This window comes from Zingiber officinale, chromosome 9A (genome assembly GCF_018446385.1).
Source record: "Zingiber officinale cultivar Zhangliang chromosome 9A, Zo_v1.1, whole genome shotgun sequence".
Lineage (NCBI taxonomy): Eukaryota > Viridiplantae > Streptophyta > Magnoliopsida > Zingiberales > Zingiberaceae > Zingiber > Zingiber officinale.
The window spans coordinates 89562214-89588057 of NC_056002.1; the positions used below are offsets into that span (position 1 = coordinate 89562214).

The 25844-nt window shown below is 39.5% G+C and overlaps 3 protein-coding genes across 4 annotated transcripts; 1 reads left to right on the top strand and 2 right to left on the bottom strand.

Annotated features, from left to right (window-relative positions):
• The first annotated feature begins 553 nt into the window (after positions 1-553).
• Positions 554-3936, top strand: LOC122021413 (lanC-like protein GCL2). Its single transcript, XM_042579533.1, has 6 exons — positions 554-785; positions 847-1025; positions 1119-1230; positions 2262-2378; positions 2847-3161; positions 3364-3936. Exons 1-6 carry the CDS (start codon positions 633-635, stop codon positions 3700-3702), a joined length of 1215 nt encoding a protein of 404 aa, XP_042435467.1. The 5' UTR covers positions 554-632; the 3' UTR covers positions 3703-3936.
• Positions 3937-5297: 1361 nt separating this feature from the next.
• On the bottom strand, positions 5298-10395 carry LOC122020091 (microtubule-associated protein RP/EB family member 1C-like). Of its 2 annotated transcripts, XM_042577840.1 has the most exons (7): positions 10385-10395; positions 9348-9520; positions 9084-9239; positions 7269-7375; positions 6498-6711; positions 6302-6415; positions 5298-5815 (listed from the first exon to the last, which is right to left on the bottom strand). In XM_042577840.1, the coding sequence occupies exons 2-7, from the start codon at positions 9453-9455 to the stop codon at positions 5537-5539; spliced, it is 978 nt and encodes a 325-aa protein (XP_042433774.1). In that variant the 5' UTR covers positions 9456-9520; positions 10385-10395; the 3' UTR covers positions 5298-5536. The 2 variants fall into 2 exon arrangements, with proteins under 2 accessions (XP_042433774.1, XP_042433773.1); XM_042577839.1 differs by lacking the exon at positions 10385-10395 and having other exon boundaries at positions 9348-9577.
• On the bottom strand, positions 10034-13151 carry LOC122020090 (probable beta-D-xylosidase 6). The gene is made up of 6 exons (XM_042577837.1): positions 12342-13151; positions 12078-12244; positions 11785-11882; positions 11292-11642; positions 10798-11214; positions 10034-10710 (listed from the first exon to the last, which is right to left on the bottom strand). Exons 1-6 carry the CDS (start codon positions 13134-13136, stop codon positions 10112-10114), a joined length of 2427 nt encoding a protein of 808 aa, XP_042433771.1. The 5' UTR covers positions 13137-13151; the 3' UTR covers positions 10034-10111.
• Between the last annotated feature and the right edge of the window lie 12693 nt (positions 13152-25844).

Here is a 25844-nt window from a genome sequence, read left to right on the forward strand (position 1 = left end):
GGGGGGGAGGCACGAGGGTGGCGAGGGAGACCGTCACGGCAAGGGAGGGAGGGCTATGTGCAGCGAGGGAGGGTGCGGCGAGAGGCTTTTGGCGAGAAGAATGACACGAGGGAGAATAACGTAGATTGAGAAAAGTTGTCTTTAATAAATTTTTATAAAAAAGATTGATGCGGATTTATCATGAAGGTAGTCTGCAGCGTTCCGCAGCCAAAAATCCGTAACATAACAATTCTGTCTATATATATATATAAACTAAGTACTCACGGCAGGACACACTCACTTTAAGTTTTTTTTTTTAATAAAAAAATAGCTAACACAAGGTATTCAATTTTCGATGACCAATTCAATTCAGCTCTATGAAAATTTTCCATCGGCTATTAGAGTAAATCCGAAAGTGCTCATCGTTGGCGACTCAACAATCCAACTCATAGATTTATCGTCTCACGGGATGAAAATATCCTACAATACACTATAACTAGCTAAGGGAGTTATTTATATGTTTAAGTTGTTCGATATGTTGTTAGTGTCTAATTTGAATATCTGAACAGCATTTTAATTTGTCGTTTAAATCAGCGGCAGAAACTAAACCGATAGGAGCTCATCTAAAGCGAGATCATCACCAGCCGCCGGGGATGGCCGATCGCTTCTTCCCCAACAGTCTGCCGGAGTTTGTGGTAGAGGAAGAAGGCGCAATCACCGGATCTACTCTTCTCGACCTTCTCCACCTCCCATACCCCAAATTGGCCGACAAGTTGCTTAATTCCGCCCTCCATCTCAAGAAAAAGGTCAATCGACTCCCTTTACTCTGTGCGCACTCATCGGATCATCGTAATCACTCGACTTCAGGTGGTGGAGGAGACATGGCTGCGAAGTGGGCGCGGCGCACGGGACTATACTCTCTACACCGGTGCACTAGGGACAGCTTTTCTGTTGTTCAAGGCTTACCATGTGACCAAAAATCGGGCCGACCTCGATCTCTGCGCTGAGATCGTCATCGCGTGTCATCAAGCATCTCAGGGTTCACCGTAAGATAAAGAGAAACATCCTAAGGATCTGAGTGTTTTGGTAAAGCAAAGAATTTTTTGGGGTTGATTTGCTTGTGAATTGGATTGGATCAGGTTAGTGACGTTCATATGTGGAAAGGCCGGCGTCTGTGCTCTTGGCGCTGTGGTGGCAAAGGAAGCTGGAGACGAGGGCTTGCTCAATCTCTATTTGAGCTCGTTTAGAGAGGTAAGGTTTGATTTGCGGTTGTGAAAAATGCTACAAAACTTAATGCTTGTTTAGTATAAGGCAGAAGGTTGTTACCCTATTGCTAAATCTATACTCTTGATAATTTGGATAAATTCTTGAATAACAACTCAATTATTTTTGATATGTTGCTATCAAACAAAATGTCAGGTCATCTAGTGTATCCAATTCCATTAAGGACTCGTTTAAAGAAGGGGAGGTAAGGAATGACAGGGAAGGTGAAATGAGGCAATTTAAAATACTACCAATTTGGAGGAATGTAAAGTTAATAGTGCATACAAAAGGGGAAAGGGAAGGAATGTATAGGGAATTGTTTTGACCTTTATAATCTTTCACTAATTTTCAAATGATCTCTGATAAGACCAACAGTTGCTTGGTCTAATTGTTATGTTTGTTGGAAAACAAGTTTGATTTAATTTTTTATTAAAAGCATATTATAAGGAAAAGGTAGGCACGCATATTTCAAGAGTCTTATCTATTTATATGGAGTGGTGTTTAAGACTAACTTATATACCAATAAATAGGAGTAGTTGTATGGCCACTTATACCAAGTTATGAAATGAACGAAAGGATTAGCCTTCAAATTTCACCATAATCATATTTTCATTCCAACTGTGTTCTCCTTGTTGCAATGCATGCTGCATAAGTGGTTGATCTGTCATACGTATATGATTGAATTGATTATTCAACTCGCTGCATGGAAATTTCACTTTGGTTTCATGGTAAAGTCTACGCCTTTGTTGTTTCTGACTGATCCTATTGTGTAATCAGTTTCTTTCTGATATGGTAAAAGCTTAGGTGCTTTACACTATTATTAAGATTAATTTCTTGTGCTAATATATTTTCATGTTCAGTTCTCACAATCATCCAAGTAGTTTATATATCTAACTATATACAAGAAGATGTAATGATTTTTTTTTTTCACGTATTCAATCAAATGCCATGTTCGTTTTAGCCACAGTAAACTTATTGCTGGTTGCATAAAATTTGATTTATCATTTTCTTCTAAGCAGATTAAATTTCCTCACGATGTCCCCAATGAGCTTTTATATGGAAGAGCGGGCTACTTGTGGTCGTGTTCTTTCTTAAATAAACACATCGGCGAGGGAACAATTCCCTCAACTCATATGGTAACTTTCCTTCTTGTTTCCTCTCATTCTTTTCTAAATCATTCACTCATTATAGTTGTAATGTCCAAGATTGAGTCCAATCCAATTCAAAATATCAATACACTTACAAGGATGACCTATAGTATTTACGCATGTTATGAGAGTCCTCATTTGAAGATGTGAGAGTAGGAATGAAAGTTTTATCTCTTTCTCACTTCCAACTTTCTTTAACATTCCACCCTCAATCTCAACCTCCTCCCCTCAATCTCAACCTCGTTAGAGGTGAGGGACTGATTCTAATATCATATTTAAGTCTAAGAGACTCTAATCCAACCTAAAGTACTAAATCACGTAGGCGGATGTTATGCTAGTACAAGCATATTCTGAGAACTATCATTTGAAGATGTGAGACTAAATGATGAAATTTATTCTCTCATTTCCATATTTTGCTCTTTTTAATAGTGTTTGCTTGGATGCATAATTTTGTAGAGATCAATAGCTAAGGACATGATTATGGATGGAAAAAGATTAGCCAGCAAGAGCAACTGCCCATTGATGTATGAGTGGAACGGTGAGAGGTACTGGGGGGCGGCCCATGGCCTTGTTGGGATCATGCATGCTTTGATGGATGTTAATCTCAATGAAGATGACCTGCAATATGTTAAGGGCACCCTTAACTACATGATTAACAACCGGTTCATCAGCGGGAACTACCCATCAACCGAGGGATTCAATGCAGATTGTCTTGTGCATTGGTGCCATGGTGCACCTGGTGTTGCTCTCACCCTCACCAAAGCTGCTCAGGTAAGGGAATGAAGCACATGATATCAATCCCATCAGTTAAAGTGGCAGCTTGTCTTTGTGAAGGAATATTTTACAGAATGAATTTGTTTTACTGCAAGACAAGGAATTTCTTCTTCTTCTCTTCTTTCCATGTCTTCCCTTCCTTTCTTATTCGAACTTTGAACATTTTTCATGAAATTTAACCATCTACATCTCTTGTCAGGTACTCCAGGATCATAAGTTTCTTCAAGCAGCAGAAGAAGCTGCTGATGTGGTGTGGGAACGAGGCTTGCTGAAGAGAGTGGGAATTTGCCATGGCATGAGTGGAAATGTGTATGTTTTCCTATCGCTTTACAGACTAACTGGCAATATGAAGTACTTGGGTCGTGCAAAGGCATTTGTTTGTTTTCTGCTGGATTTGGCTGATAATTTGATCGCAGAAGGGATGATGCACGGTGGTGATCATCCTTATTCACTTTTTGAAGGACAAGCCGGAATGGCTTACCTCTTCTTGGACATGATTAATCTTTCCGAGGCAAGGTTTCCTGCATATGAACTTTGAGTTCTTTTTCATACATAAGCATAAGGATCAAGGCTCATTAGGTTAATCTGTGTTTGTACGTGAAATTTTGTAGTTTCAGTTAGATCCAACTTGTTTTTCTGTTGTGGATGTTTCCAGTATGTGGACTGAGTTCCTGTTCATGCTTGGGGTTCGTTTGGTCGGTCTTCCCCATGAGAAGTTTAATTAATGGTGATTGAATCGAATTTATCTGAAAATTTAGAACTTTTATAGGTTTCAGATGGATTTTTGAGAATCTATAAGATTGATTTTAATTTTTGTATGTTACCTAATAGCTCAAAAAATATTAATAATTTTACAAAATTAAAATATTTTCCTTGCGGTATGGACTAACCGGGAGGGTTGAATATTCTAATTAGTTGATAGAAGACAGGATAAATGATTCACGCTGGTGATAGGCTCCGTATATTCAATTGTCGAGCAAGTATGCATGAAAGAAGGAGTGTAAATGAGTCAAGTTGCTCATGAATTGTTCGGTCAAAGCTCGACTCGAGTTCAGAATTGATCGAAATCAAGTTGGCTCGTTTAATATTCAAGCCGATCTTGAGTTCATTTTATACTGACTCATTAAGTCTTATCGAGCTCCGTTAATTTAATATTATAATATTTAAAATAATTATTATTTTAAAAATAAATAATAAATTAAAGAGGTTTGTGATTAGAAGATTTTATTGAGTTTACTAGTGGTAGAAGGTTTGAATCACGACTGCACAACATCTTGTCATTTAAATGTAATTTTTCTGAATCGAACTTGAGTCCGTGATTAAATAGCTACAACATCTTTTGTCATTTAAATTTAATGTTTTGAATCGAACTGGAGTTCATGATTAAATAGCTTAAGCTCAAATTCACAAACTTGCTCGAACTTGGGTCGAGCCTCTTTAATTTTCTCATGTTCTAAATAGTGAAATGTTAACAACTTAACAGATATATTTTTTTTAATATACAGTTGATCATAGAATGCTAGATTGAAGAATGTACTTTTTGATTTAACTTATAAAAAAACTTATATGAAATTAGATAAATCATCCTTATAAATAAATTGGATATCACTGGATATATATATCATCTGAACTAAAAAATAGTTCAAATTTAAAATTTTGCAGGCTAGTAAAGTGTGATCATATTCCTGTCATTTTATAACTTCTTTCATAGGCAACGGACAGATATGGATAAAAGAAAATACGGTGCCTTCATTGCTCGTAAATGAATGAATTTTGATTGGTTACGTGATCCGCCTCTTATTTGAGATCAACCAGATAAATTATATTGTTTTCATGAAGGTTAAAAACTGAAAACACGACGACAACAATATCTTTCAAAGTCAAAATGTATCCCGATGCTGAAAAGAAGAAAACACCTGAGGAAGTCGCCCAAAACTATGGTGACGGGCAAAGACATCGTCTTCCGAAATGATCATGCAAATCATTCTGACAGGTTTCAGATAAACGTACTCAAATCTCTCTACAAGGGCAAACAAATTGCTGGATAGATTCAAAAACAGCAGCACTAAATTAGATAACATGGAGAGACAGGTAGGCAAATGCACTTGCTTTAAAATAAGAATTGATGAGCCAAAGAAATCACCGGAGGAAACCATCTGAATTTATGATGATGGACAAGACAACGCCCTTATCAAAAGCTCAAGGAAATCGTTTGACACAATTTCACATCAGATGTACTCAATCTCAACAAATTGCAGGATAGATTTATAAGGAAAAAGAAAAAGAAAACCAACAGTTTAGATAACATGCAGTGGCAAACAAGTAGTTGTAGAGTACCGAGCCAATACCGTTAACTTGAAAATAAGTATTGGTCAGTAGTTTGTGAGCGGAGAGCCACAGTAATGGACGTCGGAGATGTCAGAGAACTTCTGCTTGGGGGACAGCGTGGAGCTGGCTGCCATGTCGAACTCAAGGGTATTGATATCTTTTCTCTTTGGCTTCGGCCTCTCCTCAGAGGCTTCTAGGATAGGACTGAGAGTGCAAGGCGTTTCAGCCTGCTGCTGGTGCTGCGTTATCATCGCCTGAGCTTCTGCCACTACTGAATGACTATCATCTGCCGCATAGAGTATCTTTTGGATAGCAGTAACAATCTGTAGCACAGTGACAATGTTCATCAAACAACAGTTTAACTACCTGCATTTTTTCCCCAAAAAAAGTATCTTCACAGTTTACGTTTCTTTCCAAGTACAGAATAAAAATAGATGATCAGAATGTTAAACAGAATATTCAATATATAATTTTATCAAGCAAACTTAGTTCAGTTATGGGAATAGCACTGTAGCGAACACGTTTTTGTTAAATGAACTAAAAGTTAGAAAATTTTGATAAGTTTAAAACTCAAAGGAGATTTGGAAAAGCAAGGGAAATTGTAGGGAACAAGAAGGAAATTTCTACATTTTAAAACCTAAATCTATCTACATATTTAGGTTTTAAAAACGTCTGGTAAGGAAATATTTTGACAATGATGAAATTTTTTAAGGCAATTGAATAATGATTAGACATTTTGATGATAATAAAATATATGATACAATTTGAAAAAGCATTTGCTTCTTTTATCAAAAAAGGATTACACTTACTGGTAAGTGCTCAATCTCAGGGTTCTGGCACAAGATTTCAATATCCCTTAATTTTCCAAAGTAGAAGTCCCTTTCTTTCTCCAAACTATCCACAAAGAGCTTCAGTTCCGTGATCTGCAATTTGCAATCCCATTATAAACTTTGATGTTTTTTCACTATCGATTGAAAACACAATCTTATCATCCATCTAACAAACCTGCTCATCATAAGCTTGAGTTGCAGAATTTGCTGCAGGTTTTGTGGCTTTATGTGAAGAATTCATAGCATGACTGTCGCCTTTTTTTGTTCCATGCGAGGCTTGAGTTTTAGGGGCAGATGAGGATGATCTTACAGATGATTGCGAAGGTGCTGTCTTCTTGTTTGCTTCTTTGCCTCCTTTGCAAGCATCCCTTCGCTCCACAGCATTATATCTGTGAAAATACATTCAGATAAAAGAGATTTTAGGAACTAGCAATGTTCAGGGTCATATCAAGTTCTAGAATTTTTTTTTTTTTTCCAAAACTGGAGATTTATATTGAACTAGTTAGAACATGAGTATGCCCAAACAATTTTGTCCCACTAAAAAAAAACCCTGGAAATAAGCTACCTTAAGCCAAGTTAGATGGCGAGACTATGACATTGGATCAGCTTTTTGACTTGTATACATTTGGTAATGGTCATGCAGTTGTTTGCACAAACCATGTAGATAGATCTGTTGTTATGTTCTATGGATCGAAGTCAAGAAAACAACCATCGTCAATTTTGATGGTGAATGATGTTTTCTTAAAAAAAATGGAATGAAGAAACATGATCACAGCGTGTGCATAATATTCTCTAACGTGAAGGGAATTTCTGGGACAACCAGAGAACATAAATAAACATTTTTCTTTAATATCATCTTAAGGGAATGGATCAAAAGAAAATGTTCAGGCATTTATTAACAGTCCAAAGAAATAGATATGCAGAACATAAATGGTTGACAAATTACTTGCCCATGATGCCACCATTGACAGAATCGCAATATCTCTTCATCCACTGCATGAACTCCAAATTATCTAATGGCCTTCCTTTAATGAGCTTGTTTACTTCGATGTGCTAACATTAAGAATATCATTCAGTATAATTTCATTAATCATAATATGCAACAAAGTTTAGCTAACTGATTCAATAACACGTTATTAATTCATCAGAAGAAACAAAATGTAAAGCGAACAGGTCATATCAGTTCAGCATTCCTAATCATCATAAAGCTAGATTACAAGGAGTATAATATTTTAGCCTCTTAGTTGCATGATATGAAGAATAAGGTGGGCCCCCCTAAGTCGAGTCGAAGTCAACGAGCCCAGCTGATGTGGCAATCAAGATAAAAAAGAAGTCAACACTCGGAGCTAATATGGTTGCATGTCTCGCCCGAACGGCCTAAGTCAATTGGACCATTGATCCAGTCAAATCCCAAATCCCTCAATATCGATGAAGCTACGAGTTGTAACAATGCTATTCGAAGCTAAGTCAATGGTCCCCACCGAATGTTCTAGCCAATCGAAACAAAAGTCCGATCGGACATGCTAGACACACCGCTCGACAGGACCGAGCTCTTTAGTTGTATGGAGGACAGGTGCAAACCAAGTCCTTAAGAGTGACATCCATCCTATATCTGACCTGATTGCTCCTGCGAACAAGAGCTGATTGGGCTACCAAGGGGACTCGGTCGGTTGGCCAACAAGGCATATTAGGGATCCATCAACCCAGCAGTTTAATATTCCCTTTTAACATTTTATGCGTCAAAGAAATAAAAAAATATTCCCTATGCAATTTTTAGGAAAGAAACTTCTACTCTGCAAATTACAAAAATGATAAGCTCATTTCTGGAAAGAATATCAGAATGGTTGATCCATTTTTGACAATGCTTCGCATTTTTGACAATGCTTCGAGATTCATGCACAGAATACAATTAACTCTATAAAAGGAATTTCCATCTACATACACAAGTATGCAAACGCATCATCACGCAACCTCACTCGATTCCACTGCTCATTTTGCTACTATTCACTACATTTTCGTCTTAGACACCTATTTAACTTGAGTGTCGAGTATTTGTGCCAAAAATCCCTCCCTTATCAAATTGCTAACGTTTATTCCCTTCATTCTCTGTTTTTGATACGTAGGACCGCACGACGTGTGCACAAAGTGGAGTCTTTTCCAGGTCAACAGTAGAGCCACATCAAAGCCATTTGCCTAGTGTTTGTCTCCTCCGATTTTAGACAAAATCATTGCATATGACCAGATATATATATATATATATATATATATATAAACACAATATTGTGATATTGTGCAAATTCAACACTGAATTCCTCCTAAAACGTATAAAATTGAACAATTTGAATACCCGAGTAATATAAGTTGCATGAATATCAACGTAATTTCTAATAACAGAAGACAGACAATTCAGTTTTCAAAAAGATTGATTTTTTGTTTCTAACTTACATTTCTGACTTCTACTACAATAAGGTGTACTCTCACGACTTTCAGTTATCATTATGTGATAACCATATGGTTAGGTTTGAATTAGATGATCATGAAAGAATGAGTGCTCTATGGACACAGGAACAACGCATATTCGTAATCCTAAATTGTTGGCAGGAGCTTCAATCTGTATTGTAACTATTGGTAATGTGGAAAACTAAGTTTTGCTAGGGGTAAAGCATGTAAACAAACACCGAGCATCGGTTCCCTCGGAAAAAAAACGTAAAGGTAAGGAAAGAACAGAATGTGATGAGCATAAACGGAGGAGAAGTTAAACCTTAGTGATCTTGAGTTTGTTGAATACATCCTGAAGGACCTTGTAGTTCTGGATCATCTCGTACTCGCTTTTCGCGTCAAAGTTCACCTTGTGCATCGGCACCATCCCCGAGTGCACGGCGTCCATCAGCTGACACTGCACCGCCCCCGATGCCGCCTGAAAACCCCACCCATTGGCCACCGAGCCATCCGTTTTCAGATCACATCAGAACTTACTCGCATCTGTTGAAACATACGATTAAATCATCAAGGGCAGACGACAAACCTCTTCGACCTTGGAAAGGTTGAGATGGAGGGTGGAGTTGATCCAGGACAGGATCTCGTTCCGCCCGACGAAGTACGCTGAGTCCATCATCCCGATCGTGGTCGCCATTTAGGCTTCTGTGGGAGTGGGCGGCGGCGACTCAGGGCTTCGATTGGCCCTGGCGGAGATCTCCTCTGCTTAGGGCTTCGTCCTCGTGCAATAAATGGTGAACAGAAAGAAGAAGATGAGGAGAATTGGGCGGGATTTTGGGAAATTTGAAATGAGGATTTTTTTTTTGGGTAAAAAATAGCGGCATTTCCTGTGTGCTGGAACCTTCCAAATCGAGACTTCTCTCTCAACGTACCAGTAATCACAAATCGACCGGCGGAGATAAACCACGCGATAGGTCAATACGTTCGTCATTTAACCAATGATTTTATCTTATCACAACTAGAAAAGCCTACTTACTTATCACTAATTATATAATTATTAAAATGTTTTTTTTCCTCCCTAAAACAACTTTTATCCCAAAGATTTTGTTGATGTAAAATTGCTCTAAAATTTCACTAAAACTCATGTCTTATCTTGTTAAGTCTTCTTATTCTAACGCATAAAGTTGATTCTCAATCATTTCAGATTAAAGAGTTATGAATACTTTTCTGTTTTTTTTTTTTACCTTATCATTTTTGTTGTTTCCTTTTACAATCTTTTTAAAATGATCTTTATTTTCCCATGGCACAATGGCCAATTCTTAATCGATCAATCTCTTAAATAAACAGTCCTTATTAAGCTTCTATGATGAACTCGTGCTCCAAATCACCAATGGTTATGACATTTGCTCCAAGAGGAACAACTCTTTTTCCATTGGCATCGGCTGTGCTGAGATGCCTGCATGGATCTACCAAAATCTGAACCTTTGTTTCTCCTTGACCTCTTGTTTGCACCCTCTCGAATCCAATCAATTGCTTCAGTGGGAAGCCTTCGCCTCTAGTTTTGGGTTTCCAAAACAACAACACTGCATGGCTGCCATCCATATCGCCATTATTAAACACAGAAACCTCCACATGGAATCTCAGAGCATCACAGGATGAGATATCCTCGATCTTCAGAGCATCTAAACCATCTTTCGTCGCATATTTGGTCTGCTTGCTGATATAAGTCTCTGCAGTCGATGCTGATAATTTGATCATTATAGGTGTTGATAAGAATCTGTATGAGAAGTTTGAGTAACTCAACCCATATCCAAATTCATAGACCACTTTTCCTGTGTAGAATCGATATGTTCGACCAGGATAACCTCGTGATACATCAGCTCTCATGTGCATATCGTTCATCGGTACATGGGTGAAGGACTCAGGATACCAAGTGACAGGCAGCCGCCCACCTATTTGAACCAAGATCAAACATTAGGCATCATGACTCATACTTTACGTTAGTAACTAAAATCAAGGTAATGAATCAACAAGTTAACCTGGGTTGAAGTCTCCAAAGAGAGCTTCTGCGAGTGCTTGCCCTCCCACTTCGCCTGGATACCCAATCCAAAGAATGCTTGCGACAAGAGGATCATCTTTGGCAAAGGAAATGTCGACAGGTCCCCCGCCCATCAGAACCAGTACTATAGGATTCTTGCTGGCATTTGCGACGACACTTACAAGTTCCATCTGTTTGCCAGGCAACAGAAGGCTGACCCTATCATGATCTTCTGTTTCTTCACTTTGGTTCAGTCCAGCCACCACAATGATCACATCTGCTTCTCTAGCAGTGTTAATAGCTTCCTCAAAGCCATACGTAGTTTGACAAGGCACATCAATGCAACCAGGTGCATATGCTGTTCTTGGCGCATAGATCTTGAGGCCTTCCAAAAAGCTTATTGGATTGCAAGGGACTCCTACAAATTGTTAGAATTACCATGTTATGCATATTGCACTTGGATGCAAAAGAAATTTAATCATACTTGGTAATTACCAGTGTAATCACCACCATAAATGGTTGCATCATTGGCAGCAGGACCTATTATTGCTAAAGAACCCACAGCATCCTTGCTCAGGGGAAGAAAGCTTTTGGCATTCTTGAGAAGGACAATGCCTTGTCGTGTCGCCTCGAGAGCAAGCTCTCTGTGCTCATGACTGCACACATTTTTCGGTCCTAGTCGTCGGTAATGCTTCCTTGCACGATCACCGTCAAAGAGCCCAAGCCTCAGCTGCACCGAGAACAAGTTGAGGAGGGCGCGATCGATGTCTTCCTCTTGGACCTTCCCCAACTTGACGGCCGACTCAGTGTATCGAAGTAGGTATGTTCCACAGTTGATGTCCATTCCTTCATAAATCAACACATGATGATCATAGTTGTACTGAGATAAGGATGAAATTGAAACAAGATAGGAAAATATCAGACTAGTGAATTCTCTCAAAATCTTTAGTATGTTAACAGGCTATAACAAGGCAAGATCAGCTCTGACCTGCTTTCAGAACATCAGCTATTGAATCTTCAGGTGAAGCGGTGTAATTCTGGTTCTCGTGGATTATTGCAACAGCATCGCAATCCGATACAATATACCTGCATTTTTTGTTAGGTAATCAATCAATCCTCAACCAAGAGAGTAGAAGCAGAGTTGTATCAATTTGAAAGCGAGCAGGAAATGGGCCTGAGCCTTTAGTCAGTAATATCATCAGACAACTGAAGAGCATCTGTAGTGCTGCTTCAAAACCGAAGAAATTGTGAAGGAATTAAGATTCATAGAAGCAGAATTACCCCTGGAATCCCCATTCTTTTCTGGCTTTCTCCAGGAGATCGCCACGAGCACAAGCGGGAACCCCATTGACTTGGTTGTAAGAGCACATGAGACAACTCGCGTGGCCTTCTTGGATGCAGCTCTGGAATGGAGGTTGGAACGTGTCCGCCATGTCCTGCTCTGTTACCTGATCAGCAATTCACAAGGAAGAACATGAGTTTCCGGCGAAATTACCCATTTTTGCGAGCAATCCGAGGAAAAAGTTGAAATTTTTGGTTAGATACCAGTGCATTGAAGGTGTATCGGGTGAAATTGCCCCATTTCTCGAGATCGTAAGCGGTGTAATGCTTGCAGCAGGCGGAGAGCATCAAGGACAACGAGCTGTCGTCGTCCCCTGCGACGGAAGACTTCTTCTGGCCCTGGAATCCCATGACGTACTCGACAGCGTAGTGGGCGGCGACCAAAGGATCCTCGCCGGGTGTCTCCTGGCCTCGGCCCCACCTGGGGTCGCGGAAGACGTTGATGTTGGGAGCCCAGAAGGTGAGGCCGGCCTGGCCGGCGGCGTGCATCGCGCGGGCCTCGACAGCGATGGCGCGGGCGAGAGCGCGCCACAGCGTCCGGTTGAAGGCAGCAGCGGAGAGGATGACCTGGGGGAACCCGGTTGCAGCACGAACAGAACCGTTGAAGGCGACGCCGGGTCCGTTGGAGGCGACGCCGTGGAGGGACTCGGACCACCACTGGTACGCCGGGAGGCCGAGGCGGGGGACAGCGGCTGCAGTGTTGGAGAGCTGCTGGATCTTCTCCGGGAGGGTGAGAGCGGCGACGAGGGAGGCGGCGCGGGCGGCCACCGGGAGCGAGGCGTTGCAGAAGGGGAAGGAGGCATAGGGCGGAGACTCGCAGGCCATCTTCGGGAGCTCATCAGAGCGGAGACTCGCAAAGCGTGAGATTGAGAGCAGGAAGAGGAATTGAACAAACGTCAGATTGAGCTTCCTCCTCCTCATAGTCACCTGGATCTGTGAAAAGTTTGAGTCTTGCTGGAATGGAGAATGCCTACACTTCTCTCTCTGATTGCAACACATTTGCAAGTTTCTGAGCTTTGACATTATATATAGATATGTACAGAGAGAGGATTCAATCTGTAGTAATTAACTGCAGGTGAATCTAAGTATCAAACCTGAAAGCCTCAAAGTTAGTTACTGATATGTTCTTTAAATTTTTTTTACTCGCATTTTAAATTGACTGTCTGATGGACAAAAGAAGAAGAAGAAAAAAAAAGAACATATTTTTATCAAATTTAGCTGGGCATGACAAAAAAAGTAGGTGAAGTGATCTAATTTAGTGGAGAAGTGGGTGGTGTTCTTATTAACAGTTATAGTTAACACCAAAATGGCACATTCAATTTCAGGGAAGCGGGTGGTGCTCTTATGGACGGATGGATGGTATATTCACATCTCTAAAGTTGAGCACCACTAGATTTAGAGAAAGTCACATCATCTTTTTAATTTATTTCTTTTTTAAAATTACTTTTAAATCATGAACATGTAATCTAAAAGTTAAAAACTTTTTATCCTTTCAGTATGATCTTCAGCGTCGCCATTCAATCAACTTAACAATTAAGTAACTTAATTTATAGTAGAACCTTAATTAGAAATGAAAATTAACTCGGATACCATATTTAATTTTGAGAGAAATTTGGGATTAATTAGCTAATTAACAGCACAAAGAAAGTATCCTTGCTTTCTAATCTACATCACAGTTTGCAGAGCCCAACTGATCAAACAACAGCTAATGAGCTCATTGTGTAATTTCTTAAGCTGTTTCTTGTCGTCAACCTTCTCCTTTGCCGTCGGGTCTTCCATGAAAACACTTCCGTTTCAATCACCAACTTGCACTCCGAATCAACTTCAAAAGTGATACGGAATGTTATAAGCGGATCCAGAAGTGACGTGGAAGTCAAAGTGAATGGGAGGTGGTAGTCAAAGTCAATGTGAGGTAACAATCAGGACATCATCCTCATCAAAATTTAGTTCCTCACTCGGTGTTAAGGCCTTCAATATAAAGATGATCGGCCTAAGGATCGATCGTGCTTGAAGGATATCCACTGCTCCACTTGTGAGAAACCTGCTGGCACAAAGTCCAATCGAAATTATAACCCACACAACATAACTCTATTTTATATCCGGTTGGCTCAAAGGACGGCCGGGCTTATCTAAGCTAAGTGTTCACTCTCAAGCCGAACGTCTCTATAGTCGAGTGGGCTTAATAGACCTATCTCTCCATTCAGGACCAAGACATACAGATTAAACCGAATGACCCTGAAGTCGATTGAGCAAGTGGGGTTTAGTTCTCCACTTCTATAATATTACTTTCAACTTACAGATGTCGTCCTACAATGCAGTACAACCTTTAGTATAAATCAAATCGTCACAAGTCCGGTTGTGTAAGTACTCAATGGTAGTTTTGATATAGTTAACTAAGTTAAATTAGGTCTTATGTATTTGATCCTTGTGTCTAAGTGCGCAGGAGCATAGGAATACAAGAAGTCGAGCGAAAGACGTAGCTAGTGAGAAAGATGGTACGGAAAAGGAGCCGACCGGCTCGGTGCATCCGAGGGACAAGATGCTGTGGAAGAATACATTGGTGGACGAGAAAGATATGCACAACGTTCGAGAGATAAGAAGTCGGGGAGGAAATGTTAGAATTTGAGGGATGCCCTAAGGCAATCACCTTATGATTTTTTTATTTATTTGATAAGTATAGATTCATTATTTGAGTTCATATTATATGTTTGATTGTCTTAAACTCATTTACTGAATGTTCGTAATATAATTCATAGAATGAGAGAATTTGTGATTATATCGCAACTAGTAATTATCTTTACATGTACAATTATAAATATATTGAAATTTCCCTAGTCGTCAAGTTGATGTATTGGGATATCATCAATTCTATAAGTTAGCATGGGTTATACTACTTGATTTGGCCAAGCAGTTATTTTCTCACTGACTGGAGACATTGGGATGTCGAGAGCTAAACGTGGATATTGGTTATGGTAACTGTTGGTTGCTACTCGGAAAACCTAATGGTTCCACTGTACAAAAATTTTGTACAAAGGTCTGAACCTTTTCCTAGCTACCATGTGTTCTTTTAAATTAAACTTGGATTGCCTGCAGAACTTAACACGTTTGATCCAAAGTTTAATTTATTTGTTCTTTTAGGTTTAGACTTGGATCTCCTACAGAACTTAACACGTTCGATCCAAATCACCTAGGTTATTAATTCCATTAAATAATAATTTCCAAAATTGACTTCCAGGACTGTATGGCGAGGCACACGGTCTTCTTGGATATGGGAACAACCACCACCGCCTAGACAAAGCCTTTTAAGGAAAGCTAATATTTAATTTCCTTAAATAACTTTAGGTCAACCAAAAGGAACAATCAAATCACAAGGAAAAGAAAAATAAAAGAACACAACATCGAAAACTAATTCGAAATACTAGAATCGCATGCCTCTTGTATTTGGTATTTTTACAAAGAAATAAAACTAGTATGATGCGGAAATTAAATACTAGTATACTTTTTCTTTTGCAAGCAAAAACCTCTAGGTCTTCTACCGTATTCCTCTTCTAACCTCGGACGTTATGTGGGCAACGATCTTCCGAGATGAGAAACCACCAAAGCACCTTCTTCTCCTCCTTGCAAGGTTCGGCCACAACAAGAGCACCTCCAAGGATGAAGAGATTCAACCACCACCAATGCTCCAAGGGATGCAAGCTTTATCTCCTTCTTCTCCAAGCTAGAATCCGACCACCACTTGATCTCCAAGAGAGAAGAGAGTTTCGGCCACAAGGATGGAGAGAAGAGAAAGGGAAGAGCCGGCCACACCAAGGAAGAAAAAAGGGAGAAAATAATAGAGGTTGTTCACCTTGAAGGCACCCAAAACCCCCTCTTTTATAATCCTTAGCTTTGGCAAATAAGGAAATTTAATTACAATAAAATTTTCTTAACTTTCCTTGAAATGAATTAATTAAGAAAAATTAAATAAAATTTCCTAATAGATCATGTCATGGCCGACCACCTCATGGAAGAGCAAACAAGGTAATTTTCAATCAACCAATTAAAATTCCTTATTTGTTTCGGAAATTTTAAAAAATAAAATTTCCTTTTAAAATCCCTTCATGGTTGATAAAAAGAAATTTCTATAATTTTAATTTTTCAACATGTGAATAATTTATAAAGAAGAAAAATAAAATATCCTTCCAATCTACAAATAAGGAAAGAGATTTAATCTCTTTCTTTAATTTTTTGTAGAAATTTATAAAAGAGATATTTTAATTTTTAATCTCTCCAATAAATTATATCTTCCACATAAGAAAATTTTAAAATTAAAATTCTTTTCTAATTTAATAGGGCCGGCCACCTAAGCTTGGGTTCAAGCTAGGGCCGACCACCCATGGACCAAGGTTTGGTCGACCCTAGATTGGTTCTTAAGCTAGCTTGGCCGGCCCCTACAACATGGGTATGAAGGTGGGTATAGTACTCTATAAATAAGAGGCTATGATAGGGACCTAGAGGAGGAATTGGTTTTGGTCTTCCGATAAAATTAAGCATCCCGTGTTCGCCCCGAACACACAACTTAATTTTATCAATAATAATTCATTCCACTAGAGAACTATTATTGAACTACCGCATCAATCCCAAATTACATTTTTGGGTTCCTTCTTATTATGAGTGTGTTAGTCTCCCTGTGTTTAAGATGTCGAATGTCCACTAATTAAGTGAGTTACTGACAACTCATTTAATTAATATCTTAGTCCAAGAATAATACCACTCAACCTTATTGTCAAGTTGGACTAAGTCCACCTGCAGGGTTTAACATGACAATCCTTATGAGTTCTTCTTGGGGGCATTATCAACCTAGATCACTAGGACACAGTCTCCTTCTATAATCAACAACACACACTATAAGTGATATCATTTCCCAACTTATCGGGCTTATTGATTTATCAAATTAAATCTCATCCATTGATAAATTAAAGAAATAAATATCAAATATATGTGTTTGATATTATATTAGGATTAAGAGCACATACTTCCATAATAACTGATGTCTTTGTTACTTTATAAAGTCAGTATAAAAGAAACGACCTCTGATGGTCCTACTCAATACACTCTAAGTGTACTAGTGTAATTATATAGTTAAGATAAATTAATACCTAATTACACTACGACCTTCCAATGGTTTGTTCCTTTCCATTTTAGTCGTGAGCTACTGTTTATAATTTATAAGGTGCTGATAACATTATCTTCTGTATGTGACACCACATATTATGTTATCTACAATATAAATTAATTGAACAACTACAAACAAATATAGATAATTTGACCAAATGTGATTCTTTATTCAAAATAAATGTTTACAAAAGTTTAGGCTTTCTGTATACACTCTAACAATCTCCCACTTATACTAATGACTAAGCTGCCATATCTACTGCCATACATCTGATTCTCATCCCCTCCACATGCCGATCAAAAGCTTTTGCTGGAAGGGCACTAGTGAAAGGATCTGCCAGGTTATCTGCTGATGTAATCTTGGCGATGACAACTTCTCATCGCTTCACGATATCTCGTATCAGGTGGTACTTGCACTCTATATGTTTACTTGCCTTATGAGCTCGTGGTTCCTTCGAGTTTGCAACTGCACCACTATTATCACAATAAATTGTGATGATTTTGGGCAAACCAGGAATCACATCTAAGTCCATTAGAAAGTTCCTGAGCCATACTGCTTCTTTAGCTGTCTCAGAGGCTGCTACATACTCAGCTTCCATAGTTGAGTCCGAAACGCATTTCTGCTTAACACTCCTCCATGCAATGGCTCCACCTCCTAAAGTAAACACATAACCTGATATAGACTTACTGTTGTCCCTATCCAATTGGAAATCTGAATCCGTGTAACCCACAGGGAGCAAATCGTCTGCTTGGTAAACTAGCATATAATCTCTAGTCCTTCTCAAGTACTTTAATATATGCTTTACCGCAGTCCAATGTCCTTGTCCGGGGTTACTCTGATATCTGCTAACCATGTCCACGATAAAACAGATATCAGGTCTCGTACACAGCATTGCATACATAAGGCTTCCTACAGCTGAAGCATAAGGAACTGCTTTCATGTCCTCTATCTCCTTTGATGTCTTCGGAGACATCTCTTTAGATAGAGCTACTCCATGCCTAAAAGGTAAGAAACCTTTCTTGGAATTCTGCATGCTAAAACGAGCAAGGATTGTATCTATATATGAAGCTTGGGACAGACACAACATTCTTTTCTTGCGATCTCTTATAACTTTGATCCCAAGAATGTGTGCACAATCTCCTAAGTCCTTCATATCAAATTGTTTGGACAACCATACCCTTACGTCCGATAATACCTTGACATTGCTGTCAATTAATAAAATATCATCTACGTATAGTACAAGAAATACCACCACGTTTCCGTTACACTTCTTGTATACACAAGACTCATCCGGACACTGAATAAATCCATATGACTGGATTACTTCATTAAACCGGATGTTCCAAGACCTTGAAGCTTGCTTCAGTCCATAAATGGACCGATTGAGCTTGCATACTAGATGTTCTTTGCCTTTTTCAATGAACCCTTCTGGTTGCTTCATATGGATGTTCTCTTCAAGATTTCCATTAAGGAAAGCTGTCTTGACATCCATTTGCCAAATCTCATAATCCATATGAGCAGTAATGGATAAGAGTATCCGGATAGACTTAAGTATGACTACCGGTGAAAAGATCTCCTCATAATCGATTCCCTCTTTCTGAGTGTACCCTTTCGCAACAAGCCTAGCTTTGAAGGTTTCTACCTTCCCATCTGTCCCTCTTTTCCTTTTGTAGATCCACTTGCATCCAATGGCTTTTACACCATCAGGTGGTTCTACAAGCTCCCAGACCTTATTAGAGTACATAGACTCTATTTCAGAATTTATTACTTTTTGCCAAGATGCTGCATCTATATGTTGGAGTGCTTCGTCATATGTTCGGGGATCAGGTTTATGTTTACCCGGGATCAAGTCCGAAGACTCTCTCAAAAACATGAATCTCTCAAGTTCCCTCACAACTCTCCCACTACGACGAGGCACCGTTTGTGGTTGTGTATCATGTGTGACACGTGTTGCAGTCTCTTGTGGTACTTCATCTTGTACTGTTGGTACTAAAGTAGATGTGTCCTCTCTAAGTTCTTCTAGAACAACTTTGCTACTGGGCTTGTGATCCATTATATAGTCTTCTTCTAAAAAATGGGCATTGGTGCTAACAATGATCTTCTGGTCTTTAGGACTATAAAATAAACCACCTTTCGTTCCTCTGGGATAACCCACAAACACGCGAACTTCTGTACGAGATTCTAACTTATCAGTATCTGGTTTCAGCACATGTGCTGGACTACCCCAAATACGAATATGTCTTAGACTGGGCTTTCGCCCATTCCACAATTCTGTGGGAGTATAAGATATTGATTTAGAAGATACTAAGTTCAGAATGTGCGCTGCCGTTTCCAGAACGTATCCCCAAAATGAATTTGGTAATTCTGAATAACTCATCATCGATCTAACCATCTCCATAAGAGTCATATTCCTTCGTTCTGCCACACCATTCTGTTGGGGTGTACCAGGTGCGGACAATTGGGATTGAATCTCGGCCTCTGATAAGTAATTCCTAAACTCTCCTAAGAGGTATTCGCCACCACGATCAGATCGTAGTGTCTTGATACTTTTACCTAGTCGTTTCTCCACATCAGCCTTGTACTCTTTGAACTTATCAAAGCACTCGGACTTGCGACACATTAGGTAAATGCATCCGTATCTTGAATAATCATCTATAAAAGAGACAAAATATTCAAAACCACCTCTCGCTTGGATAGACATAGGACCACACAAATCAGAATGAACCAATTCTAACACTTCTTTGGCTCTATACCCCTTGGCCTTAAAAGGCCTCTTGGTCATTTTACCTTCCAAGCAAGATTCACAAGCTGGAAAATTTTCCAACTCTAATGAACCCAAGAGTCCATCGGCTATAAGCTTTTGAATCCTACTTAAGTTAATATGACCAAGCCTGAGATGCCAAAGATATGCTTGGTTCATTTCCAAAGGTTGTTTTCTCTTATTAGTGTTAGAAGATGTGTTATAAATTTTAATATTTTGCTTTGTGGGAGAAATTAGATTTAAAGTATATAAATTGCCAACTAATGCACCCGAACAGATAATCACTTTATTTCTCTTTATAACTACATTGTTATTAAAGGAAACAGAATATCCATCCAAAATCAGTTTAGAAAATAAAATTAAATTCTTTCTAAAACTGAGTACATAAAGATAATTTCTTAAAACCAATTTTCTACTTCTATCAAAAGATAAGTAGACATCTCCCACTGTAACAGCCGCCACCTTAGTAGCATTGCCCATGTAGACGGTTATCTCTCCTTCATATAGTCGTCGGGTTTCCTGGAACCCCTGCAAAGAATTGCAGACATGATCAGTGACTCCCGTATCTACACACCAGGTGCTAGTAGATAACACCGCTAAGCATGTTTCAACAACCAGAGCATGAGATATACCTTTGTTGTTTTGATTCCTACGAGGACAGTCCGCCTTCCAATGCCCTAACTGCTTGTAGATGAAGCACTTGCCCTTCGGCTTCTTCATTCCAGCTTTAGGTCCTGTACTCTGAGATTTATTCACCTTCTTTGCTGAGCTAACTTGTTTCTTCTTCTTCTTTCCTTTCGGTTTAGAAGTAGAACCATTTTTAGCATAGTGAATCTAAGAATTGTGACGAAACAAACCTTCTGCTACCTGAAGTTCTGTCAGTAGTTCCGCTAATGAATATACCCTTTTATTCATATTGTAATTTAGGCGGAATTGCTCAAAACTTCTAGGTAGCATTTGGAGGATCATATCGATCTGGGTTTCCCCATCAATTTCTCCTCCAAGGATTTGTATTTCATTTAGATAAGCCATCATCTTTAGGATATGATCCCTCACGGGAGTACCCTCTTGCATGGTGGCCGTCATTATCTTTCTCATGGCTTCTTGCCTAGAGGCCCGATCCTGGTGACCAAAAAGTTCCTTGAGATTGTTCATAATATCATAGGCTGTTGGTAAATCTTGATGCTGATGTTGCAATACATTTGACATTGAAGCCAAAATGTAACACCGCGCCATCTCATCTGCTTTTACCCATTTCCTATGATACTCAATCTCCTCTTGGGTAGATTCACCATTGGGTGTATCAGGGCAAGGCTCAGTCAGTACAAACTTATAGCTTTCAGCAGTAAGAACAATGTCTAGATTCCTTTCCCAATCTATGTAGTTAGGACCAGTAAGTCTATTCTCTTTTAGTATGATGGCCAGTGGGTTGAAAGTCATCCTAAGAATCACAAATAACTTTTGGTCAGAACTCTAAATTTAGAATAATATTGATTCCTCAAACAATACTATTTTAAATTAACCAACACCTCAAAACACCGTGAATTTTGTATGCCATGATAGTGTGGACGTATACAAATTCAACATTTGTAAAAGGAGGGTTTAACCCATTAATTTTATTATCTTGTCAACCTAACTTTTTGACAAATAAAATTAATAGTTGGTTTCCTTTGGTCACACAAATAATAGCAGTGACTCCGATGGGGAGGATACTATTAGACGTGCCTAAGTGTATACCATTACTTGACACTAAGTCCATTAATAAGATTATGCCCCTTCCGATGGGGAAGATCACACGCTCTTAATTAACTTCCTATAGTCATCCAAAATGGAAGTTTGTTCTAGTGATCCACAAACAAGCTCATCTGATATGGAGGAAGGCACTCAGAGCCAACGCGCAAGCTTGTTTGCATCACTTACAAACCAGTAATGGAGACCGTGGAATTTATTTAAAATCTCTCTCCCACTTAATTATTTAAAGTGAGGAATTTTGACTATACTAGCCTACTAAACATGTATACTAACATGCACACACAGCACAATATAAAAGCAATAAATAGAAAAACTAATTTTCAACTATTATAGCTTTTATCTATTGTTGTCCTCCGTGTGTTGTCATCCCTAGCTGCTGCCATTTTTGGCCACCGTCACCGGGTCTAGTTGTCGCATCCATCTTGCTCCTTGTTCCACTGCGCCTCTGGTTCTCAAAAGGTTCCACGCCTTGCAAGATTCAATCCGCGACATAAATAGAATTTTACATTTTTTGATCCTATATTCCTCGAAGGAATGTACATGTATCTAGATAAAAAAAAATAAAATCCTAATAAAACTAAATACAGCTCCTGTTGTATTTTATAATACAATCATGCACACACAATAAATGCCCTTGACATGTCCAAGGGTCCAATCACACATATAATAACTATAATCTATAATAGTTGGATCCTACATCCACAAAGTTAGCACATCCTACTATTATCCTGCCTAAAATATATATAACATGTGCATAATTAAACTAATACCAAATACACAGAGGCAAAACCCTAACTCTGATACCAATTGTTGGTTGCTACTCGAAAAAACTAATGGTTCCACTGTACAAAAATTTTGTACAAAGGTCTGAACCTTTTCCTAGCTACCATGTGTTCTTTTAAATTAAACTTGGATCGCCTGCGGAACTTAACACGTTTGATCCAAAGTTTAATTTATTTGTTCTTTTAGGTTTAGACTTGGATTGTCACGCCCCAGAGGAGTCTCTGTCTGAAGAAATTTCGGCAGCATCTCCCCTGTACGACGGACAATCTGAAACTTTTCTACAAACACTATATACCTCAGCCACATGCGGCTGGAATAATAACAATAAAAGAAAACAAACACCACGCAGTTAATATCAAATTCAGCCTCTGGCTGACACAACCACGCAGTAAAAAAAATAAAGCAGCCCACTCGGCTGTACCAAAACCAAAACACAAAACTGCTAGCCGGCTAGGCTTACACAACCAATAACAAATACAAAACACCACATAACAACATCAACCCTCCAAGAATAAAACCAGAGTACAGAGCTAAACAAACTGATACATAAAACAAACAAAACATACGTGGAACCGATAAGTCTTCTGATGTGACGTAGGGACCAGCAGACAGGATGCTCCAAGCGACACCATAAATAACCTGGTACCTGGAAAAGATAGTGTCAACGGGGGTGAGTTCAACAACTCAGCGAATACCAATGGACATGAGTAGTAAGATATATCTAACAGCAACAAACATGGAATACAGCTTCCTAATCATATATAGGGAATACGCAAAACTGAAAGGTAACTGAGGAAGCTGTACTCACCAGGAACTCCTATCCAGACAAAAGGGTCGTCAAACCGAAAGTGTCAATAATCCTGTATGCAGGTCAAAGGTATGCATCCAACCAAAATGCAGCAACCAAATGTAGCAAACACAATCACAATAATATAAATACATCAATGCATATGATGCTAATGATGCGTCCTGGTCACCCCTGACGCCAGTCAGTCCTCTCACACACAAATGGAGAGACCGAGTGGGTAGGGCTATGACAACCGTGCACTCTGTCGTCACTGCTCCTGATGAGTGACCGAGTGGACGGGATGCTGTCGGAGTACTCCTGTCCTGTGACCCCAAATCATAAATGGGGGAGCTCAATGCTCTCAACTCCCGGTACACGATGACGGGGAGGTATCTCTACCGGCTACCACGCTGAGTCACCTGACCAACGGAGCCAAACAGAGTCCACCGTCTGCCGGCTACTACGCTGCTACACTAAATGCTAGCGGAGCCAAACAGAGCGGAATTGATTGCCGGCTACCACGCTGAGTCATGTGACCAACGGAGCCAAACAGCAGAACCGCCACACACCTGCCTGATATACCACTAAACCATGAGTGGGGGTGTGTGCAGTACATGTAACTGGCGATGGGCTCAACCATAGTGGAGCCGACAATCGCACAGCATGCAATCATGATGCATGTCACTATGCGTAACAAAAACTGATCAACATAACCATATCCATATATACAAAATGGGTACTGTAAAAGCGATGGTCACATACCAAAATCTATAGTACACAGGTCAGATAGAATATCAAAAACCTATGTCCTGAACATAATAAGTATGGAATATCCTGATCAGCATAGAAAAATCCATATATACATAATATGGGTACCACAGTATCAGTAGGTCAATCCACGGATCTAGGGCATACAGGTCCTCTATGGTATAGAAACCTAGATCCTAAACATATCTCCTTCCATAACATATGTACCAACAATATGCACATATCAAGAATCAAGGTCTAGGTACAAAAATTATATATGATTTACAAATAGAGGTACACAAGTCAGTCATGGCATAAAACCTAAGTATCAGACAGTCTCGATACACATGACTGAAACCAAAAGCCCAGAACCTAGTCCTAACCTCAGTAAAACATAGCATGTCACTCTAGAAACTAAGATACTCATGGCAATAAGATACTCATGGCAACAAATCACGAGATATAAGCACGGATACATCATGAGCGACAAACCTAACATGCTATGGATATCAACAGTGACATACCAAAGGCAAACATGTTCATTGCTTGTAGTTATAAAATACTATGCATATCCAAATGACAATATCATAAAAGATAAGTCAAGAGGTACCCGCCTTATAAGTAGATCGTATCAATTAATCTCCCGTGTCGAGATGCTCGTCCCGAATCCAAGTCCTGCATCAATCAATATATATATATTTTATTTAGCTAAATTTATATAAATTAAAATAGCTAAATAAATCTCCAACCCAATTAGGATAACTCCACTAATATCTGATTTCTGATTAATCCTCCAAGTAATCATTAATCCAACTCCTTCTAGATCAAAAATCAATTTTACATAATTTATCTACCACACTTAATCAAACTCAAAATTAAACAACAACTCACCTAAATATATGAACACTAAATCAAATACATACACCCCAGCAAGAACACAAAATCAATCTTTGATCCACAAATTCCAGGCCCATGATGAATCTATCCTCCATCCACCATTAACACCTCACCAGAATGAAATCAATCCAATGCAGCCAAACAAACAATGGATTTAATTCAATATTAATTCAAATTTATATACATCTTACCCCAAACTGGATTCTACAGCAACCTCCCCTCCAAATGCAACTGTGAGGACAAGAGTTGTTGGCCTCTGCCGGAATTGGTGTCCTATCCAGTGGTGAAACCGAGCAACAAACCTCCACGCCACAGAGACCGCCGCAGCGTCGAGGAGGACTCCTTGCGCCGCTGCTCGACAAGGCGACGGCCGACGGAGCAGAGAGCAGTGGGCAAGGGAAAAATCTCGGTGGCTGCCACAGAAGAGATCGCGACCGGCGCTAGGGCTTCGACTGTGAGTCGCATCGGCTGTAGGGTGTCAGTGGCAGCACAGAGGGAGAAGGCGTCGGCTAGGGCAACCGGCGGCAATTCCACGCGGCGTCGGCGCTGTGCAGAGGCTCTGGATGTCGCGGCGTCAGTGAGGAAGAAAGAAATAGAGGAGGAGAAGAACAGGCAGAGAAGGGAAATCGGCTCGGAGAAGATGAGAAGTGGAGAAGAAGAAAGGGCGCCGGTTAGGGCACGGGCGTGAGAGAAGAGAAGGCGCGTGCGTCGGGTGAGGGGTTCGGCGAGGGAAAGAAAAAGAAGAAAAAAAAACAAAACAAAAAGGAAAAGTAAAAGAAAATAAAACTTTTCCTCATTAAATGGGGTGGCCTAAACAGGCTTTCC